At 35.4% G+C, this 14,510-nt stretch overlaps 2 protein-coding genes across 4 annotated transcripts; one reads left to right on the top strand and one right to left on the bottom strand.

The window, feature by feature from the left end:
* The first annotated feature begins 1,907 nt into the window (after nucleotides 1–1,907).
* On the top strand, nucleotides 1,908–9,101 carry LOC110715725. Its single transcript, XM_021894331.1, has 6 exons — nucleotides 1,908–2,297; nucleotides 4,898–5,173; nucleotides 5,261–5,434; nucleotides 5,562–5,668; nucleotides 7,127–7,458; nucleotides 8,208–9,101. Exons 1-6 carry the CDS (start codon nucleotides 2,124–2,126, stop codon nucleotides 8,774–8,776), a joined length of 1,632 nt encoding a protein of 543 aa, XP_021750023.1. The 5' UTR covers nucleotides 1,908–2,123; the 3' UTR covers nucleotides 8,777–9,101.
* A 306-nt stretch (nucleotides 9,102–9,407) lies between these two features.
* LOC110715960 lies at nucleotides 9,408–12,031 on the bottom strand. 3 transcript variants are annotated; one of them, XM_021894575.1, is made up of 4 exons: nucleotides 11,939–12,031; nucleotides 10,866–11,305; nucleotides 10,151–10,576; nucleotides 9,408–9,827 (listed from the first exon to the last, which is right to left on the bottom strand). In XM_021894575.1, exons 2-4 carry the CDS (start codon nucleotides 11,179–11,181, stop codon nucleotides 9,592–9,594), a joined length of 978 nt encoding a protein of 325 aa, XP_021750267.1. In that variant the 5' UTR covers nucleotides 11,182–11,305; nucleotides 11,939–12,031; the 3' UTR covers nucleotides 9,408–9,591. The 3 variants fall into 3 exon arrangements, with proteins under 3 accessions (XP_021750267.1, XP_021750269.1, XP_021750268.1); XM_021894577.1 differs by having other exon boundaries at nucleotides 10,151–10,573; XM_021894576.1 differs by having other exon boundaries at nucleotides 10,866–11,289; nucleotides 11,939–12,026.
* Between the last annotated feature and the right edge of the window lie 2,479 nt (nucleotides 12,032–14,510).

Here is a 14,510-nt window from a genome sequence, read left to right as displayed (position 1 = left end):
TTCCCACAATAATGCTAGAATAAAAATAAATTCCCTTTATGCGTCGATTTGAAAACTAATTCTCTAAATACCGTCCATGTAGGATCGATGTTGGGTGTGTTTTTATTCACCTTAAAACCGCTAATGACAATAGCGGTTATAGCTTAAAAACCGCTACTGTCATTAGCGGTTTCAGAAAAGAGACCGCCTGTTTCAATAAACAGGTCTCTTTTCTTCCTTTAACTTTTTAAAAAAAAGTAAAGAGGAAAAGAGACCTGTCAATAAAAAGATCTCTTTTCTGAAACCATGTCTTAGCCAATAACAGGAAAGAGAACGCCCACATTATTACTGTTAAGTTCAAAGAGACCTAATTTCATTAATAACGGATCTCTTTTCTTTTTTTAAAAAAAAGAAAACCAAAACCGCTAACATTGCTAGCGGTTTTATACAAACCAATATGGACAGTATTTTGGGAATTTATTTTTAAATGGGTGTATATTGGGAATTTGTTTTTGTTTTAACATTATTGAGGGAAATCGATCAAAAAAAAAAAAAACCTTACAACTATTAATGCATGGTTCAAAATGATGATAGAATAAAAATTAACATTTTAAGTGATTGTAATACTAAACACAGATAATAATATACTTGGTTCGGTAATAATAACGAAAGAAATAATGTTGATTTCAATGATACTTTCATAGAAATAATAAAATTTCATAGTGTCCGTGTTTTTTTAAAGTACATTTGATGCACGATGACACGATACCTATACTAGTTAACAAAAAAAGAAATGAGGCAGATGACTTAGTGACATAATCTTTACCTCAAAAGTTGGAGTATTTGGTTTATATTCACCAACATTAAAAATATTCATAAAAGCATACAAAATATAGAGATTTTATTTAGCTATATTTCGTTACTTCTCATGATTACCATATCTAGCTTCCATAACCCGTCAGGAGACAAAAAATTACTAACTAAAGACCACTTTACTTTTCCAACCTCACAAATCATATGGAAAGAAGTTTTAGTAGTATCTACACGAGGAGCATTAACCTAAAACATTCAAAAAGATGAATTTCAAGCTACAAAAAATATAGCGATAAAAGAGCATAATGAAGTCTTAGTATTGTCGTGGCAACCCACGACATCTCTCCATGTCCAACCCCTCTATTCCATTGAAACATCCCAAAACTGCGATGTTTTCCAAGTACTTTGGGATAGGCCAGTCTATTCCCTTCACGCTCATTGCATTTGTTGGGATCAAATTTACGATCTTTGATCAGAAACTACAATTAATAATTTTTTATCATAAACAATCATTGATAATCTATCTATAATAAAAAAAAAGTTACACAATCACGTGAGTTATTAAATTCTTTTTACTGTATATTTATTAATATTAAATTATTACAGATATAAATTTTACATATACAGAAATGAAGATAATTCAAAATTTAAAAATTATGATTGATTGTCAAAAAAAAAATCCATTAAATAAGTCTAACATAAACAATCTTTAAGTTGCTAAAAGAATAACATAAATAAATCATTACAAAATCAATAAATCCAAGTAAATTGTACTTCCATTGTTTCCCATTTATCCAACCATTTGACAACTAAAACAAAAATAACTGATCTGTCACCTCATTTTTCTTCTCACATTCCAATAATATTTAGGGTCCCACAATTATCCAAATTACAACTATCCTAAAATCCCCAAAACACCCTTCCCTTCCCAAAACCATACCCTAAAATCTTTAATCCCAATAAAGGGTATATTAGTAATTTCACCACCATATCCAACTTCACACGTGCCTAACATCACCGTTCAAACACCCACTGAAATTCCCAAAATACCCCTGCCACTACCCACCTGACTTTCCGTGATGGATAACGCCACCCCATATATAAATAACTAAAAAAAAATGAAAAATGAATAATCTAGGGTTTACAGATTCTCTCACCTAATTTTAATTTTTCCCCCAAATTTTCGACGATTTTGTTTTGTTTTCTCTAAGATTCCTTACGATTCGTGGAACTCGCCGGAGATTTCGAATTTCTTGGATTTTGATTTCTTCAATTTGAATTTGATTTTGCTTTGATTTTGAATTTTTTGTAGATTTTTTTTTTTCATTTCAATGGTGCATTTCGAGAGTTCCGAGGATCGTCAACGGATTTCGCCGCCGTATGCGGCGGCGAGTGTCGGAGAAAATTCTCAGGTGGTGAAAGTGGAGATCGAGGATTTTTTGGAGGAAGAAAATGGACCCTTCAATAAGAAGCAGAAGAAGCCTCAATCTTCGTGTTCTGATCAGGTTGAAATTTTGGTTTTATAATTCATTTTGAGATCGGATAGATTTTTTTGAATTGGGAAGTATTAATTAAGGTTAAATTGAATGAATTTGGTCAGTGTTGTAATTGATTTTAATATGTTTGTGTTTTTTGTTATATTGGGTATGATTTGTATGAATAATTAATTCATAGATTTGGGTGTTTTTATTGTGATTGATGATGTGCTATTGGTGATTTGGCGAAATGATTGAGCTAATCCGATAGAATTTGTCGATTTTTCTTGATTCCGGTCTGAGTGGAGGAGGCGGGAAGATTAGATTAGAGGGTATTTCACATTGTCATATATTTGATATGATTAGTCAGGTATAAAATCATACAAGTATTGTTAATGGGGAAGGTTGTGATTAGCTAATCATGAAATGGTATGCTTTGATGATGAGTCACTTGATAAGCCAAGTGATATAATGATTGAGTTAATCTGGTAGAATTAGTTGATTTTTCGTGTTTCGAGTGTGACAGGGAGGAGTTGTGAAGATTTGAAAAGACGATAATCCACATTGTCATGTTTTTTGTTATTATTATTAGTCAGGAGGAAAACCACACTGTCTATGTGGAAAATCATGGTTAGCTTGTTATGAAATGTTTTACTCTGATGAGTCACTGGATTAGCCAAGTGATACGATGACCGTTTCCTTCTACTGATTAAGACATTGATTGCTACCATTTATGGATGTTTAGGAGGAGACTTAATTTGGGATTATTGAGTAGTTGAATTGGGATGGAACAAGGATGCCTTTATCATCTTGCTAATGCATTTAATTTGGCTTTAACGAATTCTCTACTCAGACACAGATGTCCCCAGTTTTACCATGACTGTTTGTTTAGTTGGTGTAAGATGATTATAGTCATTGCTAGTTTAGTACTGTGTCTTAGACATGTTGGCTGGCTTTTTCTTGACTTGGATGACCTGATCCGGTCAAATCCGTTCATTTACAATTCCTTTGCTCTCATGCCCCAATCCAGACTTTCCAAGTGAACTTTATCTGAAAAGGATGTCCCTGCTCAAGGTTAATGTACTTCTGTCCAATTTTCCTCTGAAGCTTGGACCCTCTCTCTCTCTCTCTCCCCAAATATTATCTGGGATGTAGGGAATATCTCATTAGAAATTGAACAAAGTCAGTATCTTTAAGTGACTAATGATGGTATTTAAGTGGAAGTGGTGATTGTTGGCATTTTTTTCTTCTGATTTTTTGTAATTGATTGGAATGTGAAATGGAAGATCAGGTGGGAATGTAATATGCTGCATTTTCATGCTTATAATTGAGAATCAAACATAATTTAATTTGAAGAATTGATAGGAAAGTACAAGAGTTGCATGTCGCTGACTCTTTTCCTCTTCTTGTTCAAGCTAACATGTATCGGAATGAAAACTTTAAGATAAATTATAATTATGATGAGAAGCTGTAAACTTGAGGAGGGAAGCTGTAAACTTGAGGAGGGAAGTAAAAGATAATTCAAGCTTGTGAGTTGTAACACCAAAGATTTCATCATAAATCCAAGAATTGTCTCTTGCTTGATGCTTTTAACAATTAAATATGGCCTTCAAAAATCATAAATTTGAAGGATTTACTTTGGAGGATAGTTGTGAAATTTTTTAGAGAGAGAGAGAGAGAGAGAGAGGCTTATTGATTGCATGGGGATGTGATATTTGGATTTTTAACTCTACCTTTTCTGTAAAGGAAAAAAAAATAAATTATACTCGTTAGATCCTGTCATTTATGTTTCAAAATTAGGGTTTTGCCAGTAAATTTAATGAAAATATCATGCCACTTTAAAGGGCTAATTCCCAGACCATGAACAATGTGGAGAAGATATTGCCTGGAGCCATGAACAATGTAGAGAAGATATTTCCTTGAGCCATGAACAATGTAGAGAAGATATTGCCTTATGCCATGAACAATATAAGGTAAGGAGGAGAGGGAAATAGAAATGCATATTGTTGACTCTTTATGAGAGAAAAGGAGGTTTTTTCTTTTTTTTTTTTTTTTTTTTTTTTTTGAGATGGAACAGAAAAAGAGGATATGAAAGGTCTTTATATTTATTTATAAGAATCTTTAAGGATAAAATATGGAAGATCTTTATAAGTTAATAATCTTAACTTTTGCTACATTATTAATTTATAATTGAACGATTTGTTTTCCTTTTAAAACAACTAATCTATTCTCATCCTATTCTTAGTGTGCATAGGTTTGAGAAAACATTAATAGAATGATAGGTGGTCACACATTTTATATGAATGTCTTCTTATTCTTGAATATATCAAATGTAGGCCTGTAGAAGAGGGGGGGGGGATTTGGATTCATACTACCAGTCTACCAGATGACCTTTCACCTTAAACTGCAATATAGATATGCCTTTGGGATCTACTTTGGTCTTGGTGAGACATTGTTTCACTACTCATTGTAGTACTTTTAACTCCGTAATTCATTTGAACTCTTTACCATTGAGCAGGAGGTTGAGTGTACCATGTACGTAATAATTGAGTAATGGAGTGCTTCCGAGGATTGCTCATTAATTCTTGCTAAGTGGTCTGTTTAATATTCCTGTTCTTTATCTCTTGCAGTTCTCTTCTGGAAATGATACATTTCCTGCCCCATCTTCACAATACAATCCACTAGAGGAACCTAGTCCATTGGGTTTGCGGCTGAGAAAAAGCCCTTCACTTCTTGAGTTGATCCAGATGAGGCTCTCTCAAGGTAAATATTCTACTTTGGGATCTGCACCCAGTGATGATTCGAAGTCTCGAGAGAAAAATAACACCAAAGGCAGTGCCCTTCCTTCGGACAAGCTTAAGGCTTCAAATTTTCCAGCTTGCTTTCTGAAGATAGGCAATTGGGAGGTAATGAATTTTCCTTTTTTTTCTTCTCAGTAACTATGTATTTTTGTTTTACATGTGATAGTTGCTAAAATTTTTATATTATGGCAGTATATTTCTCGATATGAAGGAGATCTTGTTGCAAAATGTTATTTTGCTAAGCATAAGCTTGTCTGGGAAATTCTTGAGGGAGGCCTTAAGAGCAAAATTGAAGTTCAGTGGTCTGATATAATGGGTTTGAAAGCAGACTTTCCGGACGAAGCACCTGCTACCTTGATTGTTGTGGTATGCTATTTTGTTTAGTGCAATATCAAAAACTTTTTATCTCCATGTGTATTATGTAATCTATCTATCTGCGATTTCATAATTTTGCCTCTAGTTTCTGACGAAGGCTTCTGCTGTTCTTACTCAGTTGGCACGTCAACCTCTTTTCTTTAGAGAGACAAATCCTCAGCCAAGAAAACATACGCTATGGCAGGCTACTTCAGATTTTACTGATGGACAGGCTAGCTTGCATAGGTTAGCCATTGTGTTACTTTAATTGAAGCATTGTTGGTCACTTGGTCTTATTCTTTGATAAAACGATTTTTGAGTGATTGAAATTGTTTCATGAGTTAACTAACAAGTATATACTTTGTCTGTTTCTTTTTATTTGCTGGCATAGAGTAATCACATACTCTAATTTGACTAGATTTGGTGATTTATGCTGAAGAAAATAATATTACAGTCATGTGTGATTTTGTTAGATTCGCACCATTCGCCTCAATTTATACTTTGATATAGTAAAATATTTTAAGTAATTGAAGTAATGCATCGACAAGCTTGAAATGATTAGTGTTGCAAGTAAAAAGAAACAAAGGAACTAATAGTTATCTAGACCTAGAATTGCTTGAATGTTTTGCTGATCCATTACTTCCAACAGAATCTCTTGCTTCAGAGTAATGTTTGTTTCGTGATCTTTCCTTGCTGTATAAATATTCATGATGTGCTGCTTCCATTAACTTGTCAGTTTTGGGCCTTGTGGTTGGCATTTTTAAAATGAAACTTACACTAAATGGGGATAGACCTGTTGTAATTGAAGAAATAAAACTGTAGTAGGAAATTAGAATGGGAGGTAAAAGAAAAAACCATAGTTTGCATGCTGTTGATAAAATGTTCTGTTGTGTTCACGTAGTCACGTGTTCCGTATTTGCTAAAACTAACAAAAACAACAATAGAATAAATTTCCGAAGGTGTTAATAGGTCTGGTCATTATGCTGTATTATGCAGAAAGATACTGAAAAATTCACTGATCATTGTATTAGTCAGGGATCTTAGAAACTGATTGACCACATTAATGAGACTTCTGACCTGATTATTAGTTTGGGAAAAGCTGAATATTATCTGCAAGCTTTGCTCTGACCAGCAGATTTTGGGCTTCTTTGTAATCATAAATTGGTATTAAGACTATTAACATTGTAAGATATCTTTACATCTTTGTTGGAATAAACACTACGGACCTGTACTGCTCTTAGTTTCCACTCATTTCTCAAAGCTTGATGTATTTATGTGCAAGGAAATGATGCTTCTGCAATTAGACATTATCTTCCGTAGCTGTCAAAAGTCACAGTTATTCTAGTGTATAGCTTCCAGTTTTGTTCCTGATTTGCTTGATGATAGTATTGCTTTAGCTTTTAGTATAACAAACTGATGAATTGACTATCTATTATACTTCCTCCCTTAAATATTTATGGCAACAAAGGAATATTTTATATCTCACAAAAAATACCCCTTTGTTGCAATTAATATTTAATGGAGGAAGTATTATAATATTCATTTTTCTATATATACTTTGAAATTGAATAAGGTTTCGACAAACACTGCTTTTTCTTAAAATTGTGTAACTTTTTAGGTTTATTTATTTTATTTATTAACTTCATAAGTATTTCAACTAGGAAAGATATAATTTTTTTTTTTTTGGCAACTGTTATGTTTCAGGAAGCATTTCCTTAAGGTGCCCTTTGGTCTATTAAACAAGCATTTCGAGAAATTGATTCAGTGTGATGTGCGTCTTAATTTCCTGAGCCGGCAACCAGAATTAAGTCTAGATTCTCCGTATTTTGATTCTCAGCCTCCTGTTTTTGACGACTCGAATGAATCTAAAAGCCATAGTTTGGATCAGATTGAAACCAGCAGAGGACCTAGCATCTCAATCTTCGAAGATGTTGGAACACCTTTATCCCAGTCATCATCTCTCTCAGTCAAACAAGATGATGCTCTTCATGGAGCATCTGAGACTCTGTCACGTGAGGCTACTTCCCCAAGCTCAGGTATCCTTTATTGTTGCAATGTCTGCTGAGATTTAGAACACCCTTGATGATGATGATGTGTTTGTCTGAGTTTGGAGATGGTGTCAGAAAATTTTACATGGATTTCTCAACAATTTTCCTGCTAGAATTTCCTTTTCACCCCTTTCTTTGTACATTTTTTTGTCGAATTATTGTGGGACCTGCCATTTTATTTTACCGGATGAGGATTTATTTTTCCAGGGTTTGGAGGGGGGGGGGGGGCGTAGATAGACCTGGCAAACTGACCCATACCGATATGAACTGATCTATGATTTAATGTCTAATATGATTGATTTAACGTAATGAAGACTATTGGCAATAGAATTAAATATGATTTGGCCTGAATTGACTTGAAACATATGCAAACATGATTTGGTATGATCCATATTGAACCAGATCTGAACAACCTGTTTGCCACTTCTTGGTGTGTAAATTAACCAATTTGTGGTTATGATTCCTTTTTTAAATAGTCCATACCATTTAAATCCTCTGTTTTAATCTGTGGAAGTGCAGCTCTATTTGTGTGTCTCATAGTCTCAGCATACTCTTACTGGCTTCCCGATTGCCTGTGGCATTGTGCTGATCCATGGAAATTTTTAGATATTGCAAATTTGCAATTGTCTCTGTTTGTGTCTTCTATGCTTTCTGATTCTAACTGTCATCATTAGTCTTGGAAATTTTTTTCCCCCTATTGTTATTAGTTTTCATTCTGATCACATATTCCATTTCAGTGATGGATGTGTGCGTAATGGAAGTTAGTTCGAGTAGCCAATCAAGCAAACCAGAGGGATCAAAAAGCGTTGAACAGCTAATAATGCAAGGAATTCGTCCATCTATGTCAATGACTGACCTTGTGAATCATATTGGAAATTGCATTACGGAACAGCGGAGTTCTGAGGATCCTAAGTTCACAGAAGAAGGATCTAAATCCCATAATAAAATGATCGAGGAAATTGCCCAGCACCTGCTCGGTGACGTTCAAAATACACCATGTTCCGATGAAAAATTTCTTATGTCAAGGGTCGACTCTTGGTACTCTCTCATTCAGAAAGATGGCACCCCTATTCAGAATTCTGTTACTGAAGAGGGAATGGATGGAAAAGCCAATGACCATGAACCTGAGTTACTGGATCAGAATACAACTGCTGCTGAAGGCTCTGTCAGAGATGGCAGCCAGCAGACACTAAGTATTCCAAGAATTGATTCTTTTGGGGATTTGCTCCACCATCTTCCGCGGATTGCTTCACTACCAAAGTTCTTGTTTGACATATCTGAAGATGGGGATAATCAAGGGAGATAGACAAATGAGAAGTGTATCTTATACTATCATTGCTTATGGGTATTGCAGATTTCTTACGGGGTTTGACAAATGAAGTGATTTCCTGTTATTTGGAATCTGAATTCCAGATTGCACCCCAGATTTATTGGGATTCAGAGATTTGGGTTGATGATGAATCCTAGTATATAACTGTATAAAATGAACCACAGATGGGATAGGCTATAGTTTCTTTCTTAAGTTTCTTGTCTGCAAATGTTAATGTAGTTCATCTTAGTACTTTATTTCTTGGAATCTCAATTGTGATTCTTGGTTTAATGAGCATTAAAAGTTCTGGAATATTATGCTAGCTTTCTCTCTTGATTGTGTAGTTTTCGTCCCTTATTTCGTACGTCAATACACAGTTTTTATTTATTTACTTTTTTTTTTAAGTTGAGAAAAAGAAACATTGAGAAGCCCTCTTTACAGGGGAACACACATGATTTGTGTTCGTACAGAACATTTGCCAAACGCGGCTAGCATTATGCAAACCCATGGGAATTTCATCTTCTTCGCCAAAAATTTTAACGTATTAAATCTTACAAATTAAAAGTTGATAACTGCAACAATCACATAAACTATAGAATAATGCTGAACAAGGTTGAACAAAGAGCACATATTATTTCATACTTCGTATATCTTATTTATTGTAACATTCAAAAGTCATCAACAATACCCAATATGAAAAATATTGCTGTTTCTGGTTAAGTTTTGATGAGCCTGGGACTACACTGCCTCTTCTAAAAAAGACTATGAACAAATTTTACCAAGATTGACAAAAATGGTGCAAATGATCCATACTAAGACATGAAACTTTCGCAAAAAACACAAGGCGGATCTCCCTGCTGCCCTTCAAGTTCACCGAGATTCAGGCAAACATAATGGAAGGAATGCCCACAAGACAGGATTGCTACGACAGGTATCGTAGCAAACTCACCCTCGCCGTAGTAGTCACCCTCACTGTCTGGTGCAACCCCCAGGTCCTCCTCACACAGAGAGCAACAAACTCCAATTTGGATATCAGGTTTGTTATAACCTGTACATGCAGGAAAAAAAAATATATCATCAAAATACGAATTACATGCCAAAACCAAGAAGCTTTGGGGATATGATGCAGGTTAGGAGTAAGATTTGAGGTTTAATCTAGGTCCAAATTTTCCAGGCCTACAATTCAGGTAGCTTTATTGCTTTTGTTTGACTTAAAGCCAGACTTGGTTTTTTCAAACCTACTAGTTCAACTACAATACCACACAAGGCACACATTATTCTCGGAAGCATAAGGTTAAGAACAACAAAACTTAGGATATTTCACAATCCCTATATATTAATTCTGACAATGCAAGAAGGGAGTAGACATACCATCCCATTGTATATGATACCGGTAGCTCTCTGATTCCAACCGGTAACTCTCTGGTTCCAAATGTAATTTGCTGGTAGAAGCTTGATGTTCAGTCTTCTTTTTCTGAACCTGTTTCCCTTTAGAAGATTTTTCTTTAGGTGAAGGTTCCTTTCCTTCAACCTGTTTTTGAATTGCAGACTTCTTCGACTTGCTAGTGGAAGGACTTGAATCAGTCAATTTTGAAGACTGTCTTGTGGTAACACCAGGAGGCTGTGATTGCTGCCTTTTTGCTGAAAGCTTCTTCTTATCAGTGGAATCCAGTCGAGCCTTTTCCCTCCAAACCTGCTGAGAAGATGTGATCTTATCTTCTGTTTTCTTAGCAGGCGTGTTAGGCTGTTTTCCAATCCTAGGAGTATGAGTCACCTGGGCTGTTTCCTGTCCACCTGCTGATACACAATCTAAATGCATCAGTGAGAAGTATCACAAATATTTAAAGAAAAATAACCAAACACTAACATTGTTAAAGGGTAGATTCTGTGAGCTAAAATTACTGATACTGTCGCATTAGACTGGAGAAATAAAGTGTAAAACATTAATCAATTGATTAAAGAAGCAAAATTGCCACCTTATACTACAGATTTTCCAACACATTATATCTAGTTATATTGTAGACTTTGGCAACCTAAATATCCACATTAAAGGGAAATCTTAAAGCACAAAATGTTAGATTACTACCTCCTGCTTCCTTCTGTGCTAAACTAGCTGCAGTGTGTTTAAGGTCTCTCGCTTTCCAGACAGTAGAGGAAACTGTTTTTGTTCCAGATTTCCTGGGTGCATTCTCAGTAACACCACCAATAGCAGCTTTTTTGGCAGCCCCTGAAGCCTCCTCAGACTTCTTTTTTTTATTTGAACTGCATGACACAGGAGTGGGACAACTTTTTACTGCTGTATTTTCAGAGAATCTTCCTGAGCGTGTTTGTCTAGGAGTACCAAGAACACGAGCAGCAGACTGTCTTTCTTTTCCAGCTTCTTTCTCTCCCTTGTTGGACATGGTATCCTGAATTCCTACGAATGCAGGGCCTTCGACTCAGAAGGGGGCAAAAATATCACCCAAAGCAGCAGTTTCCTCAATGCTCACTCATTTGTAAATTTTGACAAACTGCAACAATAAGAATCTGCAATAACATTAATACTTGTACCATACATCCAATCCAATATTACCAAAAATTCTACTCCGTGCCAGCGTGTGCTGCGCGCACACGCAGGCGTGTAACACTATGCTAGATGCTCTCAGATGCATTTAATAATTACCCTTTACACGTTCTTGTCAATCAATCATTGATTGATGATTATAATCATCTTTCCATGAATCACAAAGTAATTTACAGAACATTATTCTGTCAGAAATTGTATATTTTGTGACATTATTGATAATTTCTTTATTACTTTACACCCTGACAATTAAAATATTGCAAGAAACTCTTATTTCTAATAATTAGACATAATGATAAAACTATTAAATTCCACTCGATATTATAACCCAATCTTTAATTAACCTAATAATTTAGAAGGAAAAAAAAAAAAAAAAAAACCCAGAAAAATTCAGTAAATATTTCTATAACCCAGATAACATAATAATTCAAATAGCCTAAATTCAATTCAAAAACAATAAAAGCAGAAGGAATTTATTGATAACCAGATAATTAAATCGTTACAAAAAAAGCTAGAAAATTGATGATTTAAACCAAGAAAACAGTAAGCAAGAAATCAAATTCAAAGAAATCGAAAAACAAAATAAAGATTAATACCTGATTAAGGAGTAAGAAAGCGATTGATTGAAGGGAAAAAGAAAGTAAAAGCGGGTTAAGGGAGTCAGCGGAGGCGTTGAAATTGAAAAGGGCGAAATTGGAGATGGAGGGAACCTTTTTAAAGGTATCGGTTAAGTCAGTTAGGCTTTTTTTTTTTTTTTTTTTTTTTTTTTTTTTTTTTTGGGCTATTCAGTGTTCAAACTAGAGCTGTCAAAAGTTGACCCAACTCGAAATACTGATTCAAATCTGATTATTAACCGATCCATCTGAACTCAAATAAATGGTGACCCAAACCCGACATGACCCGACCTGAAACCAACCCTAGACCCGAGTTGACTTGAGTATGTGAGACCTAAACCCGAACATGAACTGACTTAGAGATGACTCGACCTGAATGTAACCCGTAAATTATTGACCTGAACCTAACACGAAATAAACCGAAATTGATCCAAACCCGTTTTAACCCGTCAAAATCCGAATTTAACCCGACTTGTTACTAACATGACCTGAATTCAACCCGATCCGTTCCTAACCCGACCCGAATTTAGCCCAACTTATTACAAACCCGACCCGAAATCAACTCGACTTGTTATTGACCTGACCCAAATTCAACCCGACTTGTTATTGACCCGACATGAATTTTACCAAACCTATTACAAACCCGACCCAAAAATTTAACCAGATCTGTTACCTAAGTCGACTCAAAATCAACACGACTTATTATTGACCTGACCTAAATTCGACCCAAACTGTTCCCGACCCGATTTCAAATCACCTTAAATGCAATTTAGACCACCTTATTATTGTTGATCAAAACATTTTGTGTGGGAAGACCAAGTCGGTCCTGGCCGGCAAAAGAAAAGAGTATCATCCTCAAATTTAAGAGTTAAATATACTCCGTAGTATATATTTGTTGAATAGTCAAAGGAAATAATTATCTTCCTAAATTATAAACTATAGTTCCCTAGTACATTGCCATATATATTATAGTCAAAGGAAATAATTAGCTTGATAAAAATGATAATAATCTATTTATACTTAGTTGAACCCGAATATGATCTAACTTGGAAATGACCCGACCTTGTTGTAATTTGTAAATTATTGACTTGAACATAACCCGACTTGACTCCGAGAATGACTCAAATTGGAATGACCCAACCTGATTATAACCCGCAAATTATTGACTTGAACTGAACTCGACTTGAACCCGAGAATGACCGACTTGAAAATGACCCGACCTGTTTATAACCCGCAAATTATTGACTTGAACCGAATCCGACTCAAACCCGAGAATGACCCGTCTTAATTCTAACCTGCAAGTTATTGACTTGAATGGAACCCGACTCAACCCGAGAATTACCCTAACCCGTTTTAACCCGAATTAAACCCGACTCTAATGTAACCTGACCTGTTATTAACCCGACCCAAACCCGATAAGATGTATGACCCGACGTGACCCGACTCAAGCATGACCCAACCCAAACCTGACCCGCATAGGTTATGGAATTAATCCGAATTAAACCAACCCGAGTTGACCCGACCCACTCTTACCGACCCAAACCCGACCCATTTACCCAAATCGACAGCTCTACCCGAAACCTCCTAAGTTTCTCAAAAAGCGTGGATATAGCCTTCAATTTTGGAATTTTTTTTACTTTTTTTCAACGGGAAATAAAAATTGCCGAAATATTTACCAAGATCCTTAATACCATCCGGGAGAACAATTGGCTAGGTGGAACCATTCAATTTGCATTTAAACGACCAATTTACCAGTTTACAACTTGCACCGATTTCATTAACTCAAGCTTACCACGAACATTTATGACAACATATAATGATCACATATGGATCCAAACGACATTATATGACCCCGAGATGTATCCCCTAAAATCTCAATGCTTTTCGACACCAGGCCCCGAAACATTCAAAATTTCTCAAAAAGCGTAGATATTAGCCTTCAATTTTGGATTTTTTTGATTTTTTTCCGCCGGATTTAAAAATTGACGAAATATTTACCATGGTCCCAAATACCCTCCATGAGTCCAATTGGGTGGGTGGAACCATCAAATTTGTCTTTAAACAACCATTTTACCGATTTACAACTTACACCAACTACATTAATTCAAGCCTACCACGAACATTTATGACAACATATAATGATAATATATGCTTCCGAACGGCATTATATGACCCCGAGATGTATCTCCTAAAATCTCAAGCCTTTTCGACACCTGACCCCTAAACCTCCGAAATTTCTCAAAAGCGTGGATATTAGCCTTCAATTTTGGAATTTTTAAACTTTTTTTCGTCCGGAAATAAAAATTGTCAAAATGTTTACAATGGTATCTAATACCCTCCGAGAGTCCAATTGGGCAGGTGGAATAATTCAACTTGCATTGAAACGGCCAATTTACCGGTTTACAACTTGCACCGATTTCATTTACTCAAGCCTACCATGAACATTTATGACAACATGTAATGATCATTTATGGTTCCAAACGGCATTATATGACCCCAAAAAGTATCTCCTTTAATCTCATTTCTTTTCGACATCGGGCCCCGAAACCTTGAA

Source organism: Chenopodium quinoa, unplaced genomic scaffold (assembly GCF_001683475.1).
Source record: "Chenopodium quinoa cultivar QQ74 unplaced genomic scaffold, ASM168347v1, whole genome shotgun sequence".
NCBI classification, from domain to species: domain Eukaryota; kingdom Viridiplantae; phylum Streptophyta; class Magnoliopsida; order Caryophyllales; family Amaranthaceae; genus Chenopodium; species Chenopodium quinoa.
Note: the sequence above shows the minus strand (reverse complement) of the source record. Positions and strands in the feature narration are given on the sequence as shown.

Excerpts from the sequence above, each read along its gene's own strand:
- LOC110715725 (XM_021894331.1), top strand. The coding sequence starts at position 2,124 with ATGGTGCATTTCGAGAGTTCCGAGGATCGTCAACGGATTTCGCCGCCG. Across the intron at positions 5,174-5,260 it reads TGAAGATAGGCAATTGGGAG|TATATTTCTCGATATGAAGG; the intron begins GTAATGAATTTT and ends ATATTATGGCAG. Across the intron at positions 5,435-5,561 it reads CTGCTACCTTGATTGTTGTG|TTGGCACGTCAACCTCTTTT; the intron begins GTATGCTATTTT and ends GTTCTTACTCAG.
- LOC110715960 (XM_021894575.1), bottom strand. The coding sequence starts at position 11,181 with ATGTCCAACAAGGGAGAGAAAGAAGCTGGAAAAGAAAGACAGTCTGCT. Across the intron at positions 10,577-10,865 it reads AGCACAGAAGGAAGCAGGAG|CAGGTGGACAGGAAACAGCC; the intron begins GTAGTAATCTAA and ends ATTGTGTATCAG. Across the intron at positions 9,828-10,150 it reads GTATCATATACAATGGGATG|GTTATAACAAACCTGATATC; the intron begins GTATGTCTACTC and ends CTGCATGTACAG.